The following is a 24,097-nucleotide window of genomic DNA, read 5'->3' on the forward strand; positions in this document are numbered from 1 at the left end:
CATGCATGGAGAAATCATGCAATACAACATGCATGGAGAAATCATGTAATACAACATGCATGGAGAAATCATGCAATACAACATGCATGGAGAAATCATGCAATACAACATGCATGGAGAAATCATGCAATACAACATGCATGGAGAAAATCATGCAATACAACATGCATGGAGAAATCATGCAATACAACATGCATGGAGAAATCATGCAATACAACATGCATGGAGAAAATCATGCAATACAACATGCATGGAGAAATCATGCAATACAACATGCATGGAGAAATCATGCAATACAACATGCATGAAGAAATCATGCAATACAACATGCATGAAGAAATCATGCAATACAACATGCATGAAGAAATCATGCAATACAACATGCATGGAGAAATCATGTAATACAACATGCATGGAGGAATCATGCAATACAACATGCATGGAGAAATCATGCAATACAACATGCATGGAGAAATCATGCAATACAACATGCATGAAGAAATCATGCAATACAACATGCATGAAGAAATCATGCAATACAACATGCATGAAGAAAGCATGCAATGCTTCTGACTTTCTGTCAAATACACCGAAACGACCCAAGCACACATTCTACATTACTCTTCCCTGTACCAGATCCCACTTTACCTCATTGATCAATGAACTGTCTACATGTTTTCCCATTTGTTTGTGAGAGGGCAAGCATTTGGCCTAAGGTACCATGTATTGCTGCTACAAAAGTTCTACCAATTTATCTCACACCATTGATGTAGATGAGTAGACTACATTTCCTATCACCTACAAGTGGGGACATCAAAGATAGTCTGGTAGCCTAGGTGTCGACTAAGGTGACACATCTAAGCCATTTATACTAGGATACATGGGACACTATTCTCCATAATGTCACCAATGCTGGTGTTCCAATTAGTAGTCGGATGTGTCAGACAGCGAAAGGTCAGATATTTGCCTCCTATTCTCAGTCATTCATTGCTTGCCTAGTTTCATCCGATCCAAGTAAGTGAAGGAGAGAATCTGATGAAGATTAAGAGCATACAACACCATACCATTGATAGAATATGTCGTTTTATTACAAAATTAATGCAATACTTTGTTAGATTTGAAATCCCTTTGGAACAGACATCATGAAAGGATCTTGAACAAAACATGATAGCAACCCTTCACTGCCCATTAGTTCAGGCACAGTTATGACATTCTGCCATAGAGAAACACATTAAATGCTACAATATTTTGAGATAAGACTAGACTTAAAACAAAACATCAATCACAAAAGATGTTGCCATTTTGCTGCAACATCTTGCAGATGTTACAATACAAAACTACTTACAAAGCATACCACATTTCTTTACAAATAACCACCTCCACCCAACCGGTCAAAGTCTCTTGAGATGAGAAAAGAAAATGCTGGTCACTCAGCACCAACTAAATCAGTTGAAAGGAAGACCAGCCTGGTGTTAATAGCACACGGCATACACAGAAACAAATCATAACACATGAATATGTCTATAGGCTGAGGTGTTCACTTTTTCACCAAGAGAGCAGAATGTTTGTTCAGACAGTCATTCATGATCACCGCAATAAAACAAAACATCTGGAGCAGAAGCAGGATAAAACTATGGGAAGACGTTAAAAACTCACATTTAATACAACAGTCATTTCATGATTGATACTCATACAAGGGTATTTTGCGATTCTAATGATACCCAAGCACATTATGTTGTGGAATAGATCGATGTGGTACAGTAGGTTCTCCACTCCTGTTCAAAATCCAACATAACAAGCAATTATATACCTAGCAACTTGCTGAATGACAAGACTTCAGCAGAATTCGAGAAAAATTGTGAAATGGAGCAGATGAAACCAATGTTAACCATCTATACATTGTTGATGACAATCACTAACACGGGATGCTCAAGTCTATAACTTAGGGATGCCACATAATTTAACTGTAAATTTTCATGTTTAAATTTTAAATATGTATTTAGACGACAATCATCCAAAAGTTTACCCTTAAATTAAATATGGGTAAAAGAAAGTGAAGATTGCCTACAGATTACTTACATTAGTAAGTAAAAAAAAAAAAAAAAAACTGTATACTTGACAAACATCAATGATGTCCAGAAATGTATATTTCTTTAAACACAAATATATCAATTTAATATTACATTAACTGAATATACATTTACTGTCTCTTTCTTTGTTCTGGAGAAAAATATAATACTCTAAGGCTTTTCAGAGTGTTCAACTCTTGTTAGTATTATTGCTAAACATCGTATCTCCAAATAAATATGGGATTCATTTATAAATAAATTACAAGTGCAAAAGAAACCAAAACCCTTTAAATAAAAATATAAGGCCACTAAAAATAGACTCTAGAGGTAATAGAAACGAAAATGCCAACTCTGACAAAGAGTAGCTTTGGCAGATAAGAGTTGTGATGCGATATCGACTGAGGATCCAATCAAAGGTAACTTTAATACTTTCTTGGGCCATTTAAACTCATATTGAAGGAAGAAGAAACTAAGGTATTTACTGATATTCTATTCTGCACCTATTATGTGCAGCTCATAATACTATTAAGGCGTTTTGACCCATCAAATGACTAAAATTGTGTTTAATACTGTAAAGTTCAAGATGATTTTGTACACATTAACAGCTTTCATACTTCATGTGCCCTCCACATCTTAACATTTTTATAAATTAAATATTATTGGCAAACCACCACATTTTCAAAATTAAGTTTATGCTGAATTACTTATTTTAGTATAACACACATATGTCTAGATTTTATGCTTTTGAAAATGTACACAAACACTCATACTCAAGTTTTTTTTTTTGCAGATGTAACAGGAAATCTGTATTATCAAAAATATTCTGAGAAAATAAATATTACTTTGGGAATACAAATAACAATTTCGTAATTTAAGAGGAATATTTTAGGCCCCTTCCCTAAATGGCTTTTTCTTTTGTTGAACAATATAGTTACAGTAAATACATTCAAAAGCAAGGATCAAATAAGGAAACATGCAGGTTTAGTGAGTGGAGGTATCTGCATGCTTTATGCTCTGATAGAAAATCAATCTACCCTCAAATCTTCCAATTTACTTCACTTGAGAATTAATAGGCATAAAGAAATGAAATACACCCAGTCACATGGTTTTAAGTGAAACCAAAGGAAGAACCGCTTTGATATGTACATTTGACAACTTTATATATACAATTGAGCCGACTCATCCATGATATAACACTGAACGATAATCACAATTAATTCAAGAACATAAGGGGTTTCCTATGTACATACTCTCAAATGCATCCGATATTCATACTGACTAGTTTTCATAGAATGGTTCAGTATCTCAAAGGAGCCAGATCAAAACTATAGTCTGCAGCTAGAAAACTCTTTAATGACTTGAGCTGTCTGTCTGAGCGATGGTCGTGGTGAAGGAGTGTTGGGCTGCTTGGCTCTTTCTTACTGTCAAGCGCCCCTAGCAGGAAGTAACAGTGCAGACTAACAGACAGGGACACGCTGGAGAAGCAGCTCCACACATTCACTGTCATCTAGAGATCTTCCTCCTCTTGGGTTTGGGGGTCTTGGGCTGTCTGTCTCTCTGGGACATCTGGAGTACCTCAGGATAGACAAGAGAACATCACCTTTACATGTCTCATCAATCAATCAATCAATCAATCAATCAATCAATCAATCAAAGCTTTATTTGTATAGCGCATTTCATACCTAGAGGCAACACAATGCGCTTTACAGAGAACAAGGGAGGTGGGCATACGACCCACTCTCTACATATTCCAGAGGGAAGCAAAAAAAACAGCATCACCCAGGGGCCAGAAAAGTAAGCTGTAAAAATTCTTCCCTGACCCCTCAACGAGGCGATCGAGCAAGATCCTGGAATAGCATGCTGATTAAATCACACACATGGCATGTCAAAATCATGATGATATATAGCTAACGAATAGGGCTGGGTATCGAGTCGAATTTCAAGAATCTATTCGATTCCGATTCACAAGATTTGGAATCGATTATCACGATTCAATTCGATTCAATATCGATTCGGTTAGTGTTACTAAAACCTTTTTTTTTTTTTTGCTGTCACCTTAATTACATGACTGCCAAGTTATGCAACACATCAATACTAGCGCTGGGTATCGATACTGATTTCCAAAAATGAATGAATGAATGAATCATTAAATGAATTAATGAACTATTCATTCCTTCATTTATTCATTAAATAAAAGATCGATTTTGGGATTCATGAATCGATTCTGAATCATTTGATTCAGAATCGATTCAGAATTGAAAGAGCACGTTTTTAGACACCTGGATACTCACATTGCCTGTCAGTTTGTCCAGCTCACTCATTGCATCCTGAATAGCCGCCTCCAAGTGCTGATTCAGCTCCAAACCGCTGTGAGAGAGACAGAGCCCACTGTAACCGCTTCTTAAAGGTACCCAATGAAACGTGAATCAAAACAATCCGTTCTTTGTTTATTTTCGAAATTCTTCAATTATATGGTTCCTTGTAGTCTAATAAACATGTTGAATCACTTGAATGTCTTTCCTACCTTGTAATTTCTTCGCAAAATGATATTTAGCTAATGTTTTGAAAACAACAAAGATATGTGAAACGTCACTATTATGTGCTCCGCGTATTGACGCAATGACGTAGTACGCGATTTTCGGGGACCACCTTCTCAAATTTGCTCTAGAGCGCATACTAGTGGTCAAAAACTACATTGGGTACCTTTAATGAACGCATATGCAGTATTGGATAAGCTGGTAAGGATGTGGATTTGAACGGGGACTTACTTCCTGTGTATCTTGTTTGCTTTGTGTAGAGCCTCCAGGTCCTCCGCCAGCGTCCTGTGGAGCTTCTCCGACTCCACCTGAGGACGACAACACAACAACGCCATAGGGTCATGTCATAGAATTTACAATTGGCCTCAAGACCTTTCTATTCCAAACACCTTAAACCTTTGTCCAACCGTTCACATAGCTGTGCTAACCTACAGGATGGCCTCCAGGAGGTCCACACACCTAGAAATCTGTCTACACCAGAATAACCATCCTTTGTCCCTTTGTCTCCAAGAAATTGCCGCCTTTTCCCATGTCACATGTCTGTATTCTCGGCCACGCCTGCCATTTCATATGACGTACAATGGGTTAGCCAATCCAGCCTGGAAGCGCCGTACCTGTGTTTTGCTTGAATATAAGGCAGCACAAGATCAGGAGGCTTCACTTCTTTCTGTTGAACCACTCTGTGTTTTATCATGAGGTCCTTTTGCAATCGTATTGTTTTCTTAATAAATCTGACTGAACCTTTTTTGTGCGAACCTTGGCAAATCCTTTATTTTTGACTTAAGATCAAAACTTCTACAACAGTCACGACAACTGCACGGCCAGGCGAACAAAGTCCACCTAACTCGTCCACACAGTCCAGAGACACTGACGTTCTAGAAAGGTGTGTCCAGTATTTCATATCAGGCATTACAAAAGTGAAATGAAAGGTCCGTCTGATTTTGACGTCCAGTACTTAGTATAAAAGGCTCTATTTTTATCAAAAATATCCATATTGTTTTAAGGCTCAGTAAACAGTGCAGGGGTCAGAGGTCAGGGGTCAAAGAGAGAGAACAGAGAGACCCTGTTTAACCTAGTGGTGTCTTTGTGAGAGAAGCTTAAAGGAGTTTGCATGACTCAGGCTAATGTCATGACTTCATTTCACACTTCTTAGTCATTACGACCCAACCAATGCTAACCCTATTATCTAAAGACCAACTGGCATTAAACTTTAATTAACAGAAGGGAATCCTATTAATTTCAAATTATATTAAACATTGCTTATTCATGTCCACCTCTGCAGAACCGGCCTGCTCCTGCACTACAGCAAAATAAAACCTGCTCCAAAACTTCTGTCTCATGTGGCTTGAGACAGAAATAAGTAGCTTTCCATAACAGGGCGGCTGTAGCTCAGTTGGTAGAGTGGGTCGTTTAATGATCGAAGGGTCAGTGGTTCGAATCCCAGCTCTGACTGTCCACATGTCGAAGTGTCCTTGAGCAAGACACCTAACCCCAAATTGCTCCCAATGAGCAGGTTAGCACCTTGCATGGCAGCTACCGCTATTGGTGTGTGAATGTGTGTGTGAATGGGTGAATGAGAGGCCATTGTAAAGCGCTTTGAGTGCCGCTAAGGTGGAAAAGCGCTATATAAGTGCAGTCTATTTTCCATAACACTTTTAGCCAACATCTCCCTTCTTTCCAGATGTCCCTGTTTGATTACCTGAAGACAAGCACTGGGAAACAACAAGCTAAGCACAGAAGTTAGTGAATACATGTACGCAATGTCTGTACACAGACAGGTGGAGATGGTTTGTTGAAGTGACCTCTGGGATGGTGTCATACCCATAATGCATCATGTTGCCCTCCGTATCTGTCCAAGGCAGAAGAGGATGTTTTTGAATGCAGAACAGAACAGTGTGTGAGTTCATACCTCTCCATACATACTCTCAAAATAATATCTGGATGAATGTCTTTCAGGCCTACATGAATACAGCGTACCTTACTTGATTTGACATGTTTACTTATTAGACTACAGCGCAGCCATGTGTACTTATTAGACTACAGCGCAGCCATGTGTACTTATTAGACTACAGCGCAGCCATGTGTACTTATTAGACTACAGCGCAGCCATGTGTACTTATTAGACTACAGCGCAGCATCATATGAAGGAAAACTGAGGAGAAAAAGTGTCCCGAGGTTCGAGACCACAGTTCCTAAATGTGCAACGAATCACGGTCAATGTCACAGGAACGATCACACACACAATAGTCTCACCTTGCCTTGTATGCTGTTAAGCACACCGGGGAGGTACATGTGCCCCTCGCCCCCCATCTTCTCTGGCCAGGGGGGGACGCCTTTGCCCTGGCCCCCCCAGAGCAGCTCGCCGGCGTGCTGGGTCCTGGGCTTGTGGTGGAGCCCGTCGGCAGAGAAGAGTGGGTCTGGAGGCCCCGGGTCCTCCTCGCTGCTCCGGCTCCTAATCTCAGAGGTGCTGGGGGCGAGGTGCCCGTTTAGGTGGCCGTTATAATGCCCGTTGTAGTGGCCGTTCGGGTGTCCGTTCATGTGGCCGTTGTAGTGAGCGTAGTCCCTGATGAAGGTAGTGTCTGGGCTGGGGAAGCCTCTCGGGGTCTGGAGGTGTTTGGGGAGGGCCCTTCCTGGAGGGACGCCTCCTCCACCATTCATGTGGGCGAACAGGCTGTTTCTGGGGTACATGCTGTTGAACTGGGGCGGGGCGTGGTCCTGGGGGTCTGTGTTGGGATGAGCTTTGGGCCTCTCCAGGTAGAAGCCGTTTCTGTTCAGGTCCAAGGAGCATTGATGGGGGAGCGGATCGCCGCACCACGGCGCCGGTTCCTGGAGCTCCGCCTCCCTCGCCCACTGCCTCCTCTGGCTGCCGCGCCGGGGGGCTCGGAAGCGGACGGGGGCTCCCGCGGCGCCCGGGGAGGCGCTGGTCTTCTCCGGGTTCTTGCGGGGCCGGCCTACCCTGGACTGGCGGCGCTCGGCCTCCTGGGGGAAGGAGCGCAGCGGGCCGTGGATGACGGAGTTGGCCGCGTGGGAGAGGGGCTCGCCGACGACGGGGTCGGAGAACGCGCCGACGCTGGCCATCGACGTGATGACGCTGGAGGTGGTCTTGCTGGCTGCGCCCGCCGGCGCCCGCGGGGCGGCCTGGTACTCTGGCTTGGCTTGGTGTGGCGCGGCGGGCGGGAGCATGACGCCCGGCCGACTGATCACCGTCCTGCTGGGGAGGGGGACCCTCTCGGACAAGCCCACCTAGAAAACACAGGAAACAAAGATTGATGGAAAGTCCTTTAGCAGCAATATAGTAGGGCTGCACAATTACGACAAAAGATAATAATTGCGATTATTTGCTTCAAAATGCTAATTGCGATTAATAATTGCGATTAATATATAATATTAATATATAATAACCAAAATGCTCCCAAATCACGGACGTAGATCCCTTTCTTGCTACTAACTCACTGACCTCGTTTTCGCTAATTCTTTCACTACTCACGGCTGCAGGTTCTCTTGTGACACTTGTCTTGCCCTACTGCTATCTGTCTTCTCTGTGAAATTGCTGCGCACAGCGCACTCAGCGGGAACGCATGTGATTGGTCAGACAGCATGGTGTGTTCTCTCCACCTGCACTTGTAGTTTCTTGGTGTACTGCCTTTTTTTTTTTTTTATTGTCTGTTTTTCAGCTTTTTTATATTCAGCACTTAGAGTTGCACTTTCTGTATGACTTGTGCTGTATAAATAAAGTTGATTGATTGATTGATTGATTGATTGATGGTCACCGGTCGGATGTGGATATCGCGCGGCCTGACCTGGAAGTTCTGCAGGAGGCTGTCCATGGGGTTGGACGAGGGTCCGTCGGCGTGGGGGGCCAGCGCGCCGTGCTGCCCCTGCAGGGGGAGCCGGCCCTGGGCGGGAGGCTGGCCCCGGTTAGGAGGCTGGCCCAGGGGGGGAGGCTGGCCCAGGGGGGGAGGCTGGCCCTGTGCGGGAGGCTGGCCCCGGGTGGGAAGCTGGCCCAGGGGGGGAGGCTGGCCCAGGGCTGGAGGCTGGCCCCGGTTGGGAGGCTGGCCCCGGATGAGCAGCTGCTGGGTGTGGCTACTCCGGAGCAGAGACTGCAGACTGTCCTCCTGAGCCTGTCTTAGATCACAGCTCAGAGAACCGCTCTCGCCTGGGGGGGGGGGAGAAGGGGGGGGGAGAGGGAGGGGGGCGTAGGGGAGATACAAACGGAGAGGGGGGGAGTTATGACCTGCGAGAGAGAAGGGATCAGAGAGGGAGAGAAGGAGAGGGAGACCTGATCTGAGAGCAGTCCTGCCCCGGGCTAATCTGGAGGTGGACATATCACTGGTCAGTTTGTGTGAGGAGGAGCGTCAGAGTCAGGGGACGACAGCGCTTAAATAATAAATACATCTGAGGACATCGTCCCAAATAAGATGACGTCAGCAAATACACAGTGGTCTAGTAAAGACAGCGTGGGTATAAACCTAGGGCTCGTTAACTGACGAGGTGCTGATTGGACGAATGAGGAAACAAAGCAACAGACGATGTGGAATATGAGAAATAAAAGCTGTGTTTTTAGAACCGAACACCGGTGTGCCAGCTGTGGTTCCATCAGCTGGGTTCTCCCTGACCTCCGGGTGACCTGTGACCACCTACAGCCCTGACCTCCGGGTGACCTACAGCCCTGCTAGATAACGTACCGCCCTGGAGAGACGCTTCAATTGAAGAGACATCGATGGGGAGATATTAAAGACACACACCCCTACAATACCAGCCTACCAGTCTCATAGGGGACATCCGTATCTTACCGTACCGCTCAACAGCGCGTCTGCAGGTGGATACAGGGCAAGGCAAGTACAAGGGAGTAGCAACCGACAGTGACACAATTAAGAAGGGTGGGCTATTGCTAGTGAAAACAAAAATGTTCATTGACAAAGCAGATGACAAACCTCAAACAAAGTAGCCACCATGATCCGCTAACTTGCTTTCGGAGGACATTGGCTGAATCCACAGAGCTTGGACACGAAGTGAAAGTGATCATTTGTGTGGAGCTCCTGTATTGGAACAGAAAGGCATCCATGTTTATGAATGTGGGGTGTGTCTGTGTCACGAGAAGGGAACTGTATATCCAGGCACAACGGCTCCCTGGCCAATTACCAATGGAGAATCTACATCTGCTGTAAAAAAAAAAAAAAGAAATGCATCAAAGTCCAAATATCATTATATGTCAGGTGTATACACACAGTCAACTCCTGGTGGATGCAAATCAGATCAGTCTTATTAAAATCTTCAGCAGTCCAGAAGTAATTTGTATGAATGAGAAAGCTTGTGCCTCGGGCGAGTTCTTTACCACTCAAAAACACTCCTCTCAAGACTCCGGCGCAGCGCGTGGATCGATGCTACGCGCCGTCTTGTTTACTAGAGCGGGCGCTCTGTCATTGTGTGTGACCTCTTTCCAGCCCAGTCTTTCCCAGAGACGAGGGAATGTAAGGTTACTAGCGGCCGGCTCGACGACGCGGACAGCAACATCAGCCAAGAGGACGCGGTCATCTGACACGCGAACCGGTGACGCGTGGTTAGTGGCTCTGGGGGGGCTCCGTCACAGACTGTCACCCTTGGCAAAGCAGATGCCCGCGGGCCAGAGGACCTGCCATGGGGGTGGTCTCCGTGCTCTCTGGGACACGGAGGGCTCTGGACTGTCCACAAGGCCGGGTGGACGCAATTAGAAGAGTCTTACATATACAGGTGCATCTCAGAAAAGTAGAATATTGTGAAAAAGTCCATTCTTGGACTCTTATTCTCCTTTAGACTGTATTTTGTATGTCCCTATGCTGTATTGTATTCTCAATTGTATGGTTGTGTGTGTGTAGTACTATCATGTACGCTCTATTCTATTTTGAGTTGTAATTATATTGTGTCTCAACTCATTGTGAGTGGTCCTTAACTTTTTATTATTGCACTTTTGTACTAATGTGATCGATCTATCTATCTATCTATCTATCTATCTATCTATCTATCCATCTATCCTTCTATCCATCTATCCTTCTATCCATCTATCCATCTATCTATCTATCTATCTATCTATCTATCTATCTATCTATCCATCTATCTACCTATCTTCTTGTGTCCAGTATGTTCAGCGTGTTCATTTATACACTCATTACTGAGGGAGCTCCTTTTGCACAAATGACTGCATCAACGTGGAGCAACATGGAGGCAATCAGCCTTGAAATACTTCACTACACGTGTAATGAATCTATAATATATGAAAGTTTCACTTTTTAAATTAAATTATGGAAAATAATGAACTTTCCACAATATTCAAATTTTCTGACATGCACCTGTAAGCCTGATATGGGCTGTGATATGAAGATAATAACCCAGAGTACCTAGTCCTAGTTTTGCTCTTAACACGACTCAACGATCGAAAGCACAATGAGGTAAAATGATAGAAAATAAGCAGAAAACATAACTGAACATTTTCATATTGTTGCCGTCATCCTAGAGGTCTTGCTATAATATGTCCCGTTGGTTCTGACAGGCTGGCCCAGTGGGACCCTCACCTGAACACGGGTCTGGTTCTGAAAACTATCTGAGAGTGAGAGGATGGCAATAACATGGAACATTACTGAATGACAAGAACCCATAGATATAATCATGAAGTATGTTTAGTAATGCAAAATGATGATTACATTTAGCACTATGCAAAAAGATTCAGCAATGATTGCCGGCATGTTTGTTCCTCCTGAATTAGCCGAAATCCATCTTTTAGAAGGACAAAAAACAACAACAAAGGGGTCTAAAACAATCTAATCAAGGCATTTAAATGAAATCAGAATAAAATGAACAATAAAATGCCTTTGGTTATTGTAGGTTATGATCTAATCGTATGCTAAATAGAGAAAGGACATACAACAGGCCACAAGAACAACCTGCATCGAAAATATTTGCTTACTTGGGGTAAAAAAATGCCTTTCGTTCTGTAGTGTATCCAGAGGAAACCGCTGCTTACCTGACTCAGGGAACGCTTGAACACCATTGGACATCATGGGGGGCAACCCCGGCCTGTCTCTGAAGTGGACGTTGCCCTGGGATGGTTTTTGATAGTGTCCGAACTGCTGCCGGTGAGGGCTTGGGTGTCCCATCGGCCCCAGGGCGTCATGTCCGCCGTAGCCCATGGGCCCGAAGCCGCCGGCCACGCCAGGGTCCTGCATCTGGCCCATCTGACCCGGGAAGTGCTCCATGGCGAGGGCGTGGCCCGCGTTACGACCGTCGCTGTGGAAGCTGTGGCAGCCGGAGGCGTCGGTTCTGACCTGGAGCTGGTGGGTCTGGTGGACCTGCAGGTTCTGCATGGCGGACATCTGAGGCGCGGCTTCTTCGAAGAAGGGGGATTTCCCCGAGCGGGCGGGGTGGTGGGCCAGGTGGGCGGGGCCGTTGTGGACGCTCTGGTGGCTCATGGACTGGAGCAGCTGGGCCATGGAGGCGTTGGGGGGCTGGCCCCCCTGCTGAAGACCCCTCCTCATGGGCTCCGGGTAGCCCGAGGACCCCGGGACGCCCATCTGATGCTTCAGGACGTTGAAGGACACGTCTTCGCCACCGCTGACGCCGCCGTCCACCGGCTGTTTCCGCTTGCGGAGCGCCTCCCTCTGCTGCGCCATGAGTTTGTCCCGAAGCGCCGCCCTCCCGCTCTGGCCCTCGACCGGCCCTGGTCCGGCGTTCGGCCCGTATCTGGGGTTTAAAGCGCCGTGCCCGTCGAGGCTTCCGCCGCCTCGGCCGCCGCCCACCAACCCCGGGTGTCCCCCGGCGCCGCCGCTGCCACCCCCCGCCTCCACGCCGCCATCCGCGAGCTTTTGATTGACTAGCTGTGCTTTGGCTGCTGCTGACAGTAGGCTGCTGGCGGGGAAGGAGACGGGGTTCTGGTTGAGCGCCATCGCCCCCTGGTGGTTGCTCTGGAGGACGCTCTCCGGCCCTGGCGGGGGGCACATGGTGCCGGGCTGCCTGCCGAGGCCGCCGCTGACCCCCCCCAGCGGCATGCTGGGAGCGTCCGTCAGGTGGTGCGGCGCGTCCTGCTTGTAGGCGGCGCCCGGGGCGAACGAGGGCCGCGGGGACCCCAGGGAGGCGCGCGGCGACCTGGGGGGAGGGAGCTTGGGACCAGCGCCGCAAGACGCCACGCCGTAGCCCCCGTGCTCCGAGGAGGCGGAGGAGCAGCGCGAGCGGAGCGGAGACTCGTCGGGCCGGAGCGGGCCGGGCGGCGGCGCGTGGGCGGGGGACATGATGGGCGAGGAGGAGAGGGAGGAGGAGGAGGCGGGATGAGGAGGAGGATGAGGAGGAGGAGGAGGGACCCTCTGGCCGTGCCCGACGAGCGCGGACTTTGCGGTCGGTATGGGGAGGTTGCTAGGCAGGGGGACGATGGAGGGGGGGATGTTTACATTCATCGATGGTACCTGAGATTGGGCGGCGAGCGGGAGATTGGACGCGGTCAGAACCAGGACGTCCTGACTGGGGGCTTTGCTGGGGATGGGGTCCAGGATACCCAGGGGGTCCTTCTCGGAGGTCACCTGCTTCTTCTGCAGGATGCAGGGGGGGAGCTGGGGCATGGCGGGGTGGGGCTGGGGCTGCTGGTACTCCATGCCGTGGGAGTAGCCGCAGGGCGAGCGTTGCATGCTGGGGCTTTTGGCGTTGACGCTGGGGGACAGCGGGACGTTAGTCCTCCCCGCCATGGCGCACGAGGGCTGGGCGGCCGACGGCGAGCCGTGGAGCAGCACGCCGGGCGGCGAGAGGGAAGCGAAGCGCTCGCCGTTCACGTGCGCCGGGTCGGGGCTCCTCAGGGGCCCGCGGAAGCCCAGCGAGGAAGGGTCGGGGCTCCTCAGGACCTCGGCCCTCGGGGACGGCGTGGCGTCTCCGTAGAGCGGCGGGCTGAGCAGCACGCCGTGGCGCCCGCGGTACGGCGACCTCTGGGTGCCGTGGTCGCCGCCGGTCATCCTCGTCCTTCCGTGGCACGAGTACGGATCCCTCGGAGGAGGGGACGACAGCTCGTGTTGATAGTACCGCTGACCGGACAAGGACATTTTGTAGGGATTCTTCCCGTCCAGTGCTACAGAGTTGAGGGGACCGTTGTGCAGATTATTCCTTATTGCTTGATGACCCATGGGCCCCACAGACGCAACGCCTGCAAAAACCAACAAACAACAAATTATTATTGTAATTATCTTTTAATATTTGCCTTCCTCTGAGTACTTCTTTTTAATGTTTAATGTTGCGGATGGAAACTAGCTCCTAGCTAAATCCCGCATGTTTACACAGTTATGTACTTGTGTATTGTGCTCATTAATATGCACCGTCCTCACTAAATGAACCAATGAAATAAACAAACAAACCAACGCCGGGATGTTGAGTCCTGAAGCACAGAGCATGACGCGGCAGATAAAGAACGTCTTAAGCACAGAGCATGACACGGCAGATAAAGAAGGTCTTGCGTTGACACCAGGAACCCTGTCCTTACCCTGTCCTACGCTAAAAATAGCTGCCGAATTGAAAGAACACAAAATAAGTATCCGGTTCTGTTTGGTTTGATATGCGTGTTCTACAGTCGCAATTGTGCTTCTCTGTTCTAAATGCGAAAAACAATGCTGACGGGGCAGAAAGCACAGCGGCCCCCATGCTGGGAAAATACTGCACAGACCACAGACCTCTGAGCTGGTGGGAGGACAGGGTCTTATTGGAGGACAGGGTCTTATTGGAGGACAGGGTCTTATTGGAGGACAGGGTCTTATTGGAGGACAGGGTCTTATTGGAGGGACAGGGTCTTATTGGAGGACAGGGTCTTATTGGAGGACAGGGTCTTATTGGAGGACAGGGTCTTATTGGAGGACAGGGTCTTATTGGAGGACAGGGTCTTATTGGAGGACAGGGTCTTATTCTCAGTCCTCTGGGCTGGTGGAGGGACAGGGTCTTATTGGAGGACAGGGTCTTATTGGAGGACAGGGTCTTATTGGAGGACAGGGTCTTATTGGAGGACAGGGTCTTATTGGAGGACAGGGTCTTATTGGAGGGACAGGGTCTTATTGGAGGACAGGGTCTTATTGGAGGACAGGGTCTTATTGGAGGACAGGGTCTTATTGGAGGGACAGGGTCTTATTGGAGGACAGGGTCTTATTGGAGGGACAGGGTCTTATTGGAGGACAGGGTCTTATTGGAGGACAGGGTCTTATTGGAGGACAGGGTCTTATTGGAGGACAGGGTCTTATTGGAGGACAGGGTCTTATTGGAGGACAGGGTCTTATTGGAGGGACAGGGTCTTATTGGAGGACAGGGTCTTATTGGAGGACAGGGTCTTATTGGAGGACAGGGTCTTATTGGAGGACAGGGTCTTATTGGAGGACAGGGTCTTATTGGAGGACAGGGTCTTATTGGAGGACAGGGTCTTATTGGAGGACAGGGTCCTGGTGGAGGGACAGGGTCTTATTGGAGGACAGGGTCTTATTGGAGGACAGGGTCTTATTAGAGGACAGGGTCTTATTGGAGGACAGGGTCTTATTGGAGGACAGGGTCTTATTGGAGGACAGGGTCTTATTGGAGGGACAGGGTCTTATTGGAGGGACAGGGTCTTATTGGAGGACAGGGTCTTATTGGAGGACAGGGTCTTATTGGAGGACAGGGTCTTATTGGAGGGACAGGGTCTTATTGGAGGACAGGGTCTTATTGGAGGACAGGGTCTTATTGGAGGACAGGGTCTTATTGGAGGACAGGGTCTTATTGGAGGACAGGGTCTTATTGGAGGACAGGGTCTTATTGGAGGACAGGGTCTTATTGGAGGACAGGGTCTTATTGGAGGACAGGGTCTTATTGGAGGACAGGGTCTTATTGGAGGACAGGGTCTTATTGGAGGACAGGGTCTTATTAGAGGACAGGGTCTTATTAGAGGACAGGGTCTTATTGGAGGACAGGGTCTTATTAGAGGACAGGGTCTTATTAGAGGACAGGGTCCTGGTGGAGGGACAGGGTCTTATTAGAGGACAGGGTCTTATTAGAGGACAGGGTCTTATTAGAGGACAGGGTCTTATTGGAGGACAGGGTCTTATTGGAGGGACAGGGTCTTATTGGAGGGACAGGGTCTTATTAGAGGACAGGGTCTTATTGGAGGACAGGGTCTTATTGGAGGGACAGGGTCTTATTGGAGGACAGGGTCTTATTGGAGGACAGGGTCTTATTGGAGGGACAGGGTCTTATTGGAGGGACAGGGTCTTATTAGAGGACAGGGTCTTATTGGAGGACAGGGTCTTATTAGAGGACAGGGTCTTATTAGAGGACAGGGTCTTATTAGAGGACAGGGTCTTATTAGAGGACAGGGTCTTATTGGAGGACAGGGTCTTATTGGAGGGACAGGGTCTTATTGGAGGACAGGGTCTTATTAGAGGACAGGGTCTTATTGGAGGACAGGGTCTTATTGGAGGGACAGGGTCTTATTGGAGGACAGGGTCTTATTGGAGGACAGGGTCTTATTGGAGGACAGGGTCTTATTGGAGGACAGGGTCTTATTGGAGGACAGGGTCTTATTGGAGGACAGGGTCTTATTGGAGGACAGGGTCTTATTGGAGGACAGGGTCTTATTGGAGGGACAGGGTCTTATTGGAGGACAGGGTCTTATTGGAGGACAGGGTCTTATTGGAGGACAGGGTCTTATTGGAGGGACAGGGTCTTATTGGAGGGACAGGGTCTTATTGGAGGACAGGGTCTTATTGGAGGACAGGGTCTTATTGGAGGACAGGGTCTTATTGGAGGACAGGGTCTTATTGGAGGACAGGGTCTTATTGGAGGACAGGGTCTTATTGGAGGACAGGGTCTTATTGGAGGACAGGGTCTTATTGGAGGACAGGGTCTTATTGAAGGACAGGGTCTTATTGGAGGACAGGGTCTTATTGGAGGACAGGGTCTTATTGGAGGACAGGGTCTTATTGGAGGACAGGGTCTTATTGGAGGACAGGGTCTTATTGGAGGGACAGGGTCTTATTGGAGGGACAGGGTCTTATTGGAGGACAGGGTCTTATTGGAGGACAGGGTTTTATTGGAGGACAGGGTCTTATTGGAGGACAGGGTTTTATTGGAGGACAGGGTCTTATTGGAGGACAGGGTTTTATTGGAGGACAGGGTCTTATTGGAGGACAGGGTCTTATTGAAGGACAGGGTCTTATTGGAGGGACAGGGTCTTATTGGAGGACAGGGTCTTATTGGAGGACAGGGTCTTATTGGAGGACAGGGTCTTATTGGAGGACAGGGTCTTATTGGAGGACAGGGTCTTATTGGAGGACAGGGTCTTATTGGAGGGACAGGGTCTTATTGGAGGGACAGGGTCTTATTGGAGGACAGGGTCTTATTGGAGGACAGGGTCTTATTGGAGGACAGGGTCTTATTGGAGGACAGGGTCTTATTGGAGGACAGGGTCTTATTCTCAGTCCAACATGGCATGGGGAGAACATGCTGAGGGTTTTGCGTATTGTCGACACGTCGTAACTCTCAAATGAGACAGCGCAGCATTCCACCCTGTCAAACATGGCTTCGTGATCAAATGATATCCATGTGTTGATAATTCAACTCGCATTTTTCCCAACTTATCATAATTGTCTCATACGGAGACTGCATGTGCCATTAGCTGGTACGAGGTAAGGTGATTGCACGCAGACAGAAACTAATTCGATGAAACTCAAAACAAAATCGGTTTCTGGCGCGAACCGTACCGCCGTGAAGAAGAGGGCCATCCATGCTCCGGTGCAGGGTTGCCACGGCGATGATCTTCCTCTTGTGGATGCACAGCTTGGTGACGTCGGCGTCGGCGCGGGCGTCCTCCGCCGTCCTCTGCCTGACCGCCGCCCCGGGGTCAAAGTTGAATATCTGAGGGAGATGCGTTAGCACGTTAACATCGGCGGCGTATCTGGTCAACACTCACGTCGGGGTTTGAATTTCTTTGGCGTTCCCGCCATCGTAGCGCACCCCCAGACTCACCTTATGGATGATGAGGGGACATTCCAGGCCACATTTGCAGGTGCCATCGGTCAGCAGGTAGCTCTTCACTTGTTCCAGACAGGCTAGCACTGAACCACTGGGACTGAGAGAGGCCAAAGACCAGATTAACTGACCAATCACATCGGTATGATGCTACACACATACTCAAGTAATATCGCATTGAACAATCAAACAAGAAAACAAGGCTATACTGTGTCTAGTTGCTACACAAAGACCATGACAAGACATGGAGGCTAACCTTCATACCGACAACAAGGGCTATTATTTTATAAGGCATGGTCTTTTGTTGTGCTTCAAAAGCAATTATCTGTGAGAGCGCGCGTGTGAAAGAGGGAGGTGTCGTGTTGAGGAACTATAGCGCCATAAAACACAGCGTCCGACAGACATTCGGTGAAGCCGTGGACAGAATATTTCTCCGTACAGTAAGTAGGTGGTGGTCCTGGTTCCATACTTCTCTCCTCAAGGCCACCTCGGCCAGACCAGTGTCCCCTGGGGACAAATGCAATACCAGCCTCCCTAGAAGGTGTTCTGGATGACTGACTCAAGCACTGGAACTCTTTTACAGCACATCCTCCTTCCCTCTCCTCCACTCCTCGCAAAGACATGTTTTATGACTTAAAATAAAGGTCACAATGATCTTATGTGACAATCTGACTTACAAGCCCGTCTGAATTACAAGTAAAAGGCCAATTAAAGGGAAAAATGTATTGGAAATGCACTAATATGAGAAGGCCTATGACACGGGTTAATTTAGTAGCCATAACGAGGTGCGGCACATAAAAGAATCAGCTACAGGGGGGAAATTAAAATCTCGTATGAGAAGCACTCTGTGCATGACAATTATCTGTTGTAAAGCACTTTAAGATGCATTTATTTGTATGAAAGGTGCTATAGAAATAAAGTGTTATTATTATAATTATTATAATAATAATTATTATAATAATTATTATTATTATTATCATTATTATTATTATCATCATCATCATCTCGTGGTATATAAAGTACCCAAAAGCCACACTTGAGTAAAAGTAAAGTTCCTTATTATTCAAGTAGAAGTGAAAGTCCACTATTATAAAACTACTTGAATAAGTCTTAAAGTAGCTGATATTAAATGTACTTGAGTATCAAAGGTTAAAATTTAAGGAAAATGTACTCAAGTATTAAAATTTAAAGTATCCAGCATAAGAACCCTACATCCAAAATACCAGATAATAATAATAATAATAATAATTTACCAGAATATGGCATCATTTTAAAAGTAACGTTATAATTCCTTTTCACCATCTAATACTAGAAGTCGACCATATTTTTTTTTAAACATAATACATTTAATCTGTTATGATGCCCAACTCCAAGAAAAGAAAGCCTTTATTTTAGATACTGTACAGCGATGGGTATTTGTCGTCTTCATTGTGATGACATGTACGGTCTAACCTGACGCACTAGATCTGGGAAAGCTCGGTAGGAAACTGTTTGGAAAAGGGCCGGCACTTTCAAATACAGGCAGGTGATTGGATGAACCATCTGCTCATCACCATCTATCACGGGCGAACTTCAGTCACTTCTCAGTGTCGTCACACCTAAACCACGCCCGGCGTAGCTGCTAGTATTTCCTCACAGAACGCCGATTGGCTAGATCACTTTCTGACCGGGCACAAACGGATTGATTGGAGCTTGTCCAGACTGATACACGGAAAGAAACAGAGAGTGATCTGGCGAGACCAGGATGGTCTCATGAGGCTAGGTGAGCTCAGTGGTGGAGCGAAGTGCGGCCATTTGAGCAGCGTGCCTCGGCTCTTGGCAGTGTCCTGATGGGTGGGTAGGAAGTAGGGCTGGGTATCGAGTCGAATTTCAAGAATCGATTCAATTCCGATTCACAAGGTTAAGAATCGATTATCACGATTCAATTCGATTCGATTCAATATCGATTCGGTTAGTGTTACTAAAACCTGTTTTTTTTTTAGCTGTAACCTTAATTACATGACTGCCAAGTTATGCAACACATCAATACTAGGGCTGGGTATCGATACTGATTTCTAAAAATGAATGAATGAATGAATCATTGAATGAACTATTCATTCCTTCATTTATTCATTCATTCATTAAATAAAAGATCGATTTTGGGATTCATGAATCGATTCTGAATCATTTGATTCAGAATCGATGAATCGATGTTTTAAACCCAGCCCTAGTGAGTAGCTAGAGTAAACGACTGGGCTCTCAGAGGATGGGGTTTAACAACCTTGGATCTGTCCAAACTCATGAGGGTTGGATAAAGTGCTCATTATCCATGTAGCCTAGCGGCTAAAAATACCTGGTGTTGGCTACGCCAGTATGAACTTCATTATGAACAACCACATGACATCCTCGAGATACCAGACACAGGAATCCCAATCAGACCCAGCTCGCCCCAGAATCCTTCTGGCGTCATTTGCATAATTGACTCTACCTAGACTGCACAGCCAATCAGGTTTCACTAGTCTCCGACACTGCTTTAATGACTCTTTTTTTCCTTCAGAAAGATTTGATTTTGTAGCGAGTAACAAATGTTTCAAGATGGGCAAATATATAGTTAAAGTATCAGTTTTCGTTGGAAAACGTAGTGAAGTAAAAGTCAACAGAAATATAAATAGTACAGTACAGATATAATCAGGGGTGAAAATTTACTTTCTGGCTCACGGTGAGTCACCTGCCAAGGGGACTGTAGATGAAAAAATCTACCGGCCAAGTATATATTTTTTTCAGATAGCCTTCCCAAATCTAGTCACCAATTGGAAATTTGACCTGCATTTGGCCGGTGGCAGGTGTTCATTTTCAGCCCTGGTTATAACATATAAAATCCTACATAAAAAACCTTACTATAAACACATAATACTGTCTTAAAAATGTAGTTGAGTTCGGCCACATGTCCAGAAGTCTTTACCTGATGTAGACGACGCCACACTGGAGTGTCCTACGCTGCCAGCCGATGGGGACTTCAGCCGGGGGCCGCCTCTCCTCGCCCTGCCCCTCGTACCTCACGGTCCTGTCCATCGTCTGTAGGCCCACACTCAACCGCTGCCCTGCGAGCTATCAGCAGTCCGTCCGAGCGCTGGGCGCGGGCGCCATCCTGGGGCTCTGGGAGGAGAGAACTGACCAACCAGGAGAGGAGGGGGCGCATCGGCCTGGCTGATGGAACCGCTGGAGTCGTCGTCGTCGTCTTCTTCTTCTTCCGAGGACGGCGGGTCACTGTCGGATCAGACCTCTGAGGTCCTTCGTCTCCATCCTGCTCAACGTCTTCATGTTTAAAACACAGCCGTCAAGGTCTGTGTGAGGCCATGATGGGGCGGGGGTTTGGATGGGGGGGGGGTTTGGATGGGGGGGGGGGGCTCTGTTGGGGACTTGGAGTGGACGGGGCTGGGATAGCGTGCTACTCTAATAGAGGATCGGTCAGTTCTCAACAGACGCTATTGGACGAGTCTGGTTGGATCTCACCACCAGCGCCTCTTAACTCCTCATCCCTTCAGATACGGTCAGCGTGACATCATCCCGACATCATCCCAAGATCAGAGCCTCCGACTTGCACCTATGGAAAAAGAAAAAAAGAAAAAAAAACTATGTTAAAAAATTACAACATTCTGGATCCTGATTCGAAAGAAGCCTGTCAACATTATTAGCAGACCAGACATATGTTGATTAATGATTATCCTTTTCATTAATGCATTTTGAATATGCGAGCATCTAGTTTGCATTTTAGCAACTGTTCATTTGAAAGCCCAATTTCCTAGGCTATGTTTTGAACTGCATTTCTCACAAAACATACATCTGATCCCAAAAGCCTCACACACCCTTCAAATCCCCTCACCCTGTGATCACACCGGCGGACAAAAACTAATAAATAAAGAACACCCAGCAGAAATATGACCATGCTGTTCCCACTGTCTGCTCATTGTGAGGTATTGGCCAGGGGCCTGATTGAACAGGGGGACGGGGCCGATACTGGACTTGTTGTGATGACTAACTATGACTAAGCCTTAAACTGTATAGGCCCAGCTGTAGGCCGTTCTCCCCAACGAGCGCATGTCTTGATCAGGATGTGTCATTCTCAGCATGGCCTTATATGGGTAGCTCTGCTGCTGGACGCTTGTAACGTCTGATGCTTTTAATGTCTCATGTAAAGCACTTTGAATTGCCTTGTTGCTGAAATGTGCTCTACAAATAAACTTGCCTTGCTTTACTACTACGACTAGAGAACAGTGCAATGCAGCCAACTACCACTTCACAAGTTCATTTCTAGGGATGCACGATATACCAGCGTTCATAATAGTTTAGTGCATCTGTTGTACTGGTCTAGCGTTTTCATATAAGCCAGCTTGCTCCTGCGATAGGCAAAGTCAAATCAAATGTTAAGGTCCTCGCTGAGATGTTAGGCCAGAGTGTCCTGTCACCCGAGGACCCCGGCTGACCCTGTGTGTCCTGTTCTGAGTCGTCTCAGCTGCCTGTCAGAAAAACATGTCTGTCCTCTGGGGCGAAATAAACAGCAGCGCTCTGATATTGCATTACAGTGTGTGAACGCCGGGCGCTTCCTGTGACGGATGACTCATCCAGGGCCCGACGCGCACACAAAATGTTGGGAATTAAGAATTGGCTTCCCTCTGTGCTAAACAACTGAAAAAAGTAGACCGTCTGTGACAGCTGAAGAGACCAAGGAGGGAACGTCCAAACCAACTGATGTTTGGACTAATAGGACTAGCTAAAATCCGTTTTTTTAAATATTCAGCTGATCAACCTTATATCAACAACGACAAGATGGAAGTAACATGTTACATGATGATGCATTCTACCTACTAAGACCTAGACCTACTTCAAACTCCACATACTAAGATGAAGCACATAGGATAATTCCTGTGCCCCACATGATAAATCAGTGTGAGGAAGTGCAGCGCGAGGTTCTCCAGTCTCCCACCACGGCTCTACGGCTAGGAGGGAAACTGAGGCAGCTGAAAAATAGGCCAGGCTGTCTTGGATGCAAGGTAGCAGTCCCAGAGGGGGGTAGGAGGTTAGATTCAACAGCGCCAAATATTTAGGCAGGGTGCAGTACACCGTTTCAGAGACACCGTATCTATACTCCTGACATTGAGAACAAACAATCAACTCCGTGCCAGATGGAACAAAAGCAAAAGAATTGAAACAAAAATGAAAAACATAAATGAACAAGACTGGGCATACAAGTCCAAAATGATTTTTTTTTTTTTAAGAGCAAGACACAGAAGGTTGAGAATTATACACAAATGACACATAGCCTATCGGTTCACTTAGATTGCAACCCTGAAAGTACAGTGACAACATTTTGATTATTAATTGGATTTTCCCTATAATACTAGAAAGCGCAGTTTCTCAGCTTTCAGCAAGTGTTGGAGTAAGGAATTTTTTACATTTGTTAGATATTTTTTTAATATTATTAAATATTTGTTAGATATTTTTAAAATGTTGCCGGTGACGTGGTCGTATCGAAAGGGTTAAGATATAGCATGTTGGTTAACAGCAAGAGGACCAATGTAGAAGTCTATGCAGATGAGCCAGCAGGTGAGTAAACAAGCCAGGATTTAATTGGATTAAGGTGAGACACTCTTAGCAATCAGCAGAAGGACCTGTCTTGTATCGAGTCATGGAATTGCTTGTGTGCTGTATGTCCCTTTGTGTAATACATGTCTAAGAGCAAGGACCATGGAAATACGTCAGCAACTTTGTGTATTCCTTGATGATTTAGAATTGCATGTACAAGGTACATTGCTTTTCTTCTTTTAAATCAACTGTTAAATAAAACATCTACTACGACTGGGCCTACTACTACAACTTCAAGATCGTTAGTGTTCATAGAGGAAGGTGAAGGTGAAAGAGGGGATTCTGGGTAAGTCTCCTCTTGGGATTTATTTAGAGACAGCATGTTACTGATAATGAAGCGTTTGTTATTGACTGCATCCTCATCTTTTCTACTGAAATGCCATCACTGCATGATACCTTCCCTCTCACCCACCCAAGACATTCCCTCTAACCCACCCAAGACCTTCCCTCTAACCCACCCAAGACCTTCCCTCTAACCCACCCAAGACCTTCCCTCTAACCCACCCAAGACCTTCCCTCTCACCCACCCAAGCCCTTCCCTCTAACCCACCCAAGACCTTCCCTCTAACCCACCCAAGCCCTTCCCTCTAACCCACCCAAGACCTTCCCTCTCACCCACCCAAGACCTTCCCTCTAACCCACCCAAGACCTTCCCTCTAACCCACCCAAGACCTTCCCTCTAACCCACCCAAGACCTTCCCTCTAACCCACCCAAGCCCCACCACTTCACAGTACACTGATGCTCTGGTTATGTCTCAGAGAGGGAATGCTTTCTTCTGGGTGTTTTTACAGACAGACTGGTGACCACCATTACAAACCATAGATGCTGATCAGGCACTTAGCACCAGAATAAAGTGCAGTTTTAGGATGCTCAGCACAATA

At 46.8% G+C, this 24,097-nt stretch overlaps 1 protein-coding gene across 1 annotated transcript; it reads right to left on the reverse strand.

The window, feature by feature from the left end:
* Positions 1–3,510: 3,510 nt before the first annotated feature.
* LOC311312978 (methyl-CpG-binding domain protein 5-like) lies at positions 3,511–20,650 on the reverse strand. Its single transcript, XM_084442985.1, has 9 exons — positions 20,535–20,650; positions 17,591–17,693; positions 17,326–17,479; positions 11,604–13,760; positions 8,407–8,762; positions 6,860–7,849; positions 4,838–4,914; positions 4,361–4,436; positions 3,511–3,635 (listed from the first exon to the last, which is right to left on the reverse strand). Exons 1-9 carry the CDS (start codon positions 20,642–20,644, stop codon positions 3,573–3,575), a joined length of 4,086 nt encoding a protein of 1,361 aa, XP_084299111.1. The 5' UTR covers positions 20,645–20,650; the 3' UTR covers positions 3,511–3,572.
* Between the last annotated feature and the right edge of the window lie 3,447 nt (positions 20,651–24,097).

Source organism: Borostomias antarcticus, assembly GCF_949987555.1.
Source record: "Borostomias antarcticus genome assembly, chromosome: 9".
NCBI classification, from domain to species: domain Eukaryota; kingdom Metazoa; phylum Chordata; class Actinopteri; order Stomiiformes; family Stomiidae; genus Borostomias; species Borostomias antarcticus.

What these genes read in the sequence shown, in the direction of transcription:
- LOC311312978 (XM_084442985.1), bottom strand. Translation starts at nt 20,644, where the DNA reads ATGGACAGGACCGTGAGGTACGAGGGGCAGGGCGAGGAGAGGCGGCCC. An exon ending in TGTGGCGTCGTCTACATCAG is followed by an intron (nt 17,694 to 20,534) that starts GTAAAGACTTCT and finishes GGCCTCTCTCAG; the next exon opens with TCCCAGTGGTTCAGTGCTAG. An exon ending in TGGCCCTCTTCTTCACGGCG is followed by an intron (nt 13,761 to 17,325) that starts GTACGGTTCGCG and finishes TGGTTTTTGCAG; the next exon opens with GCGTTGCGTCTGTGGGGCCC.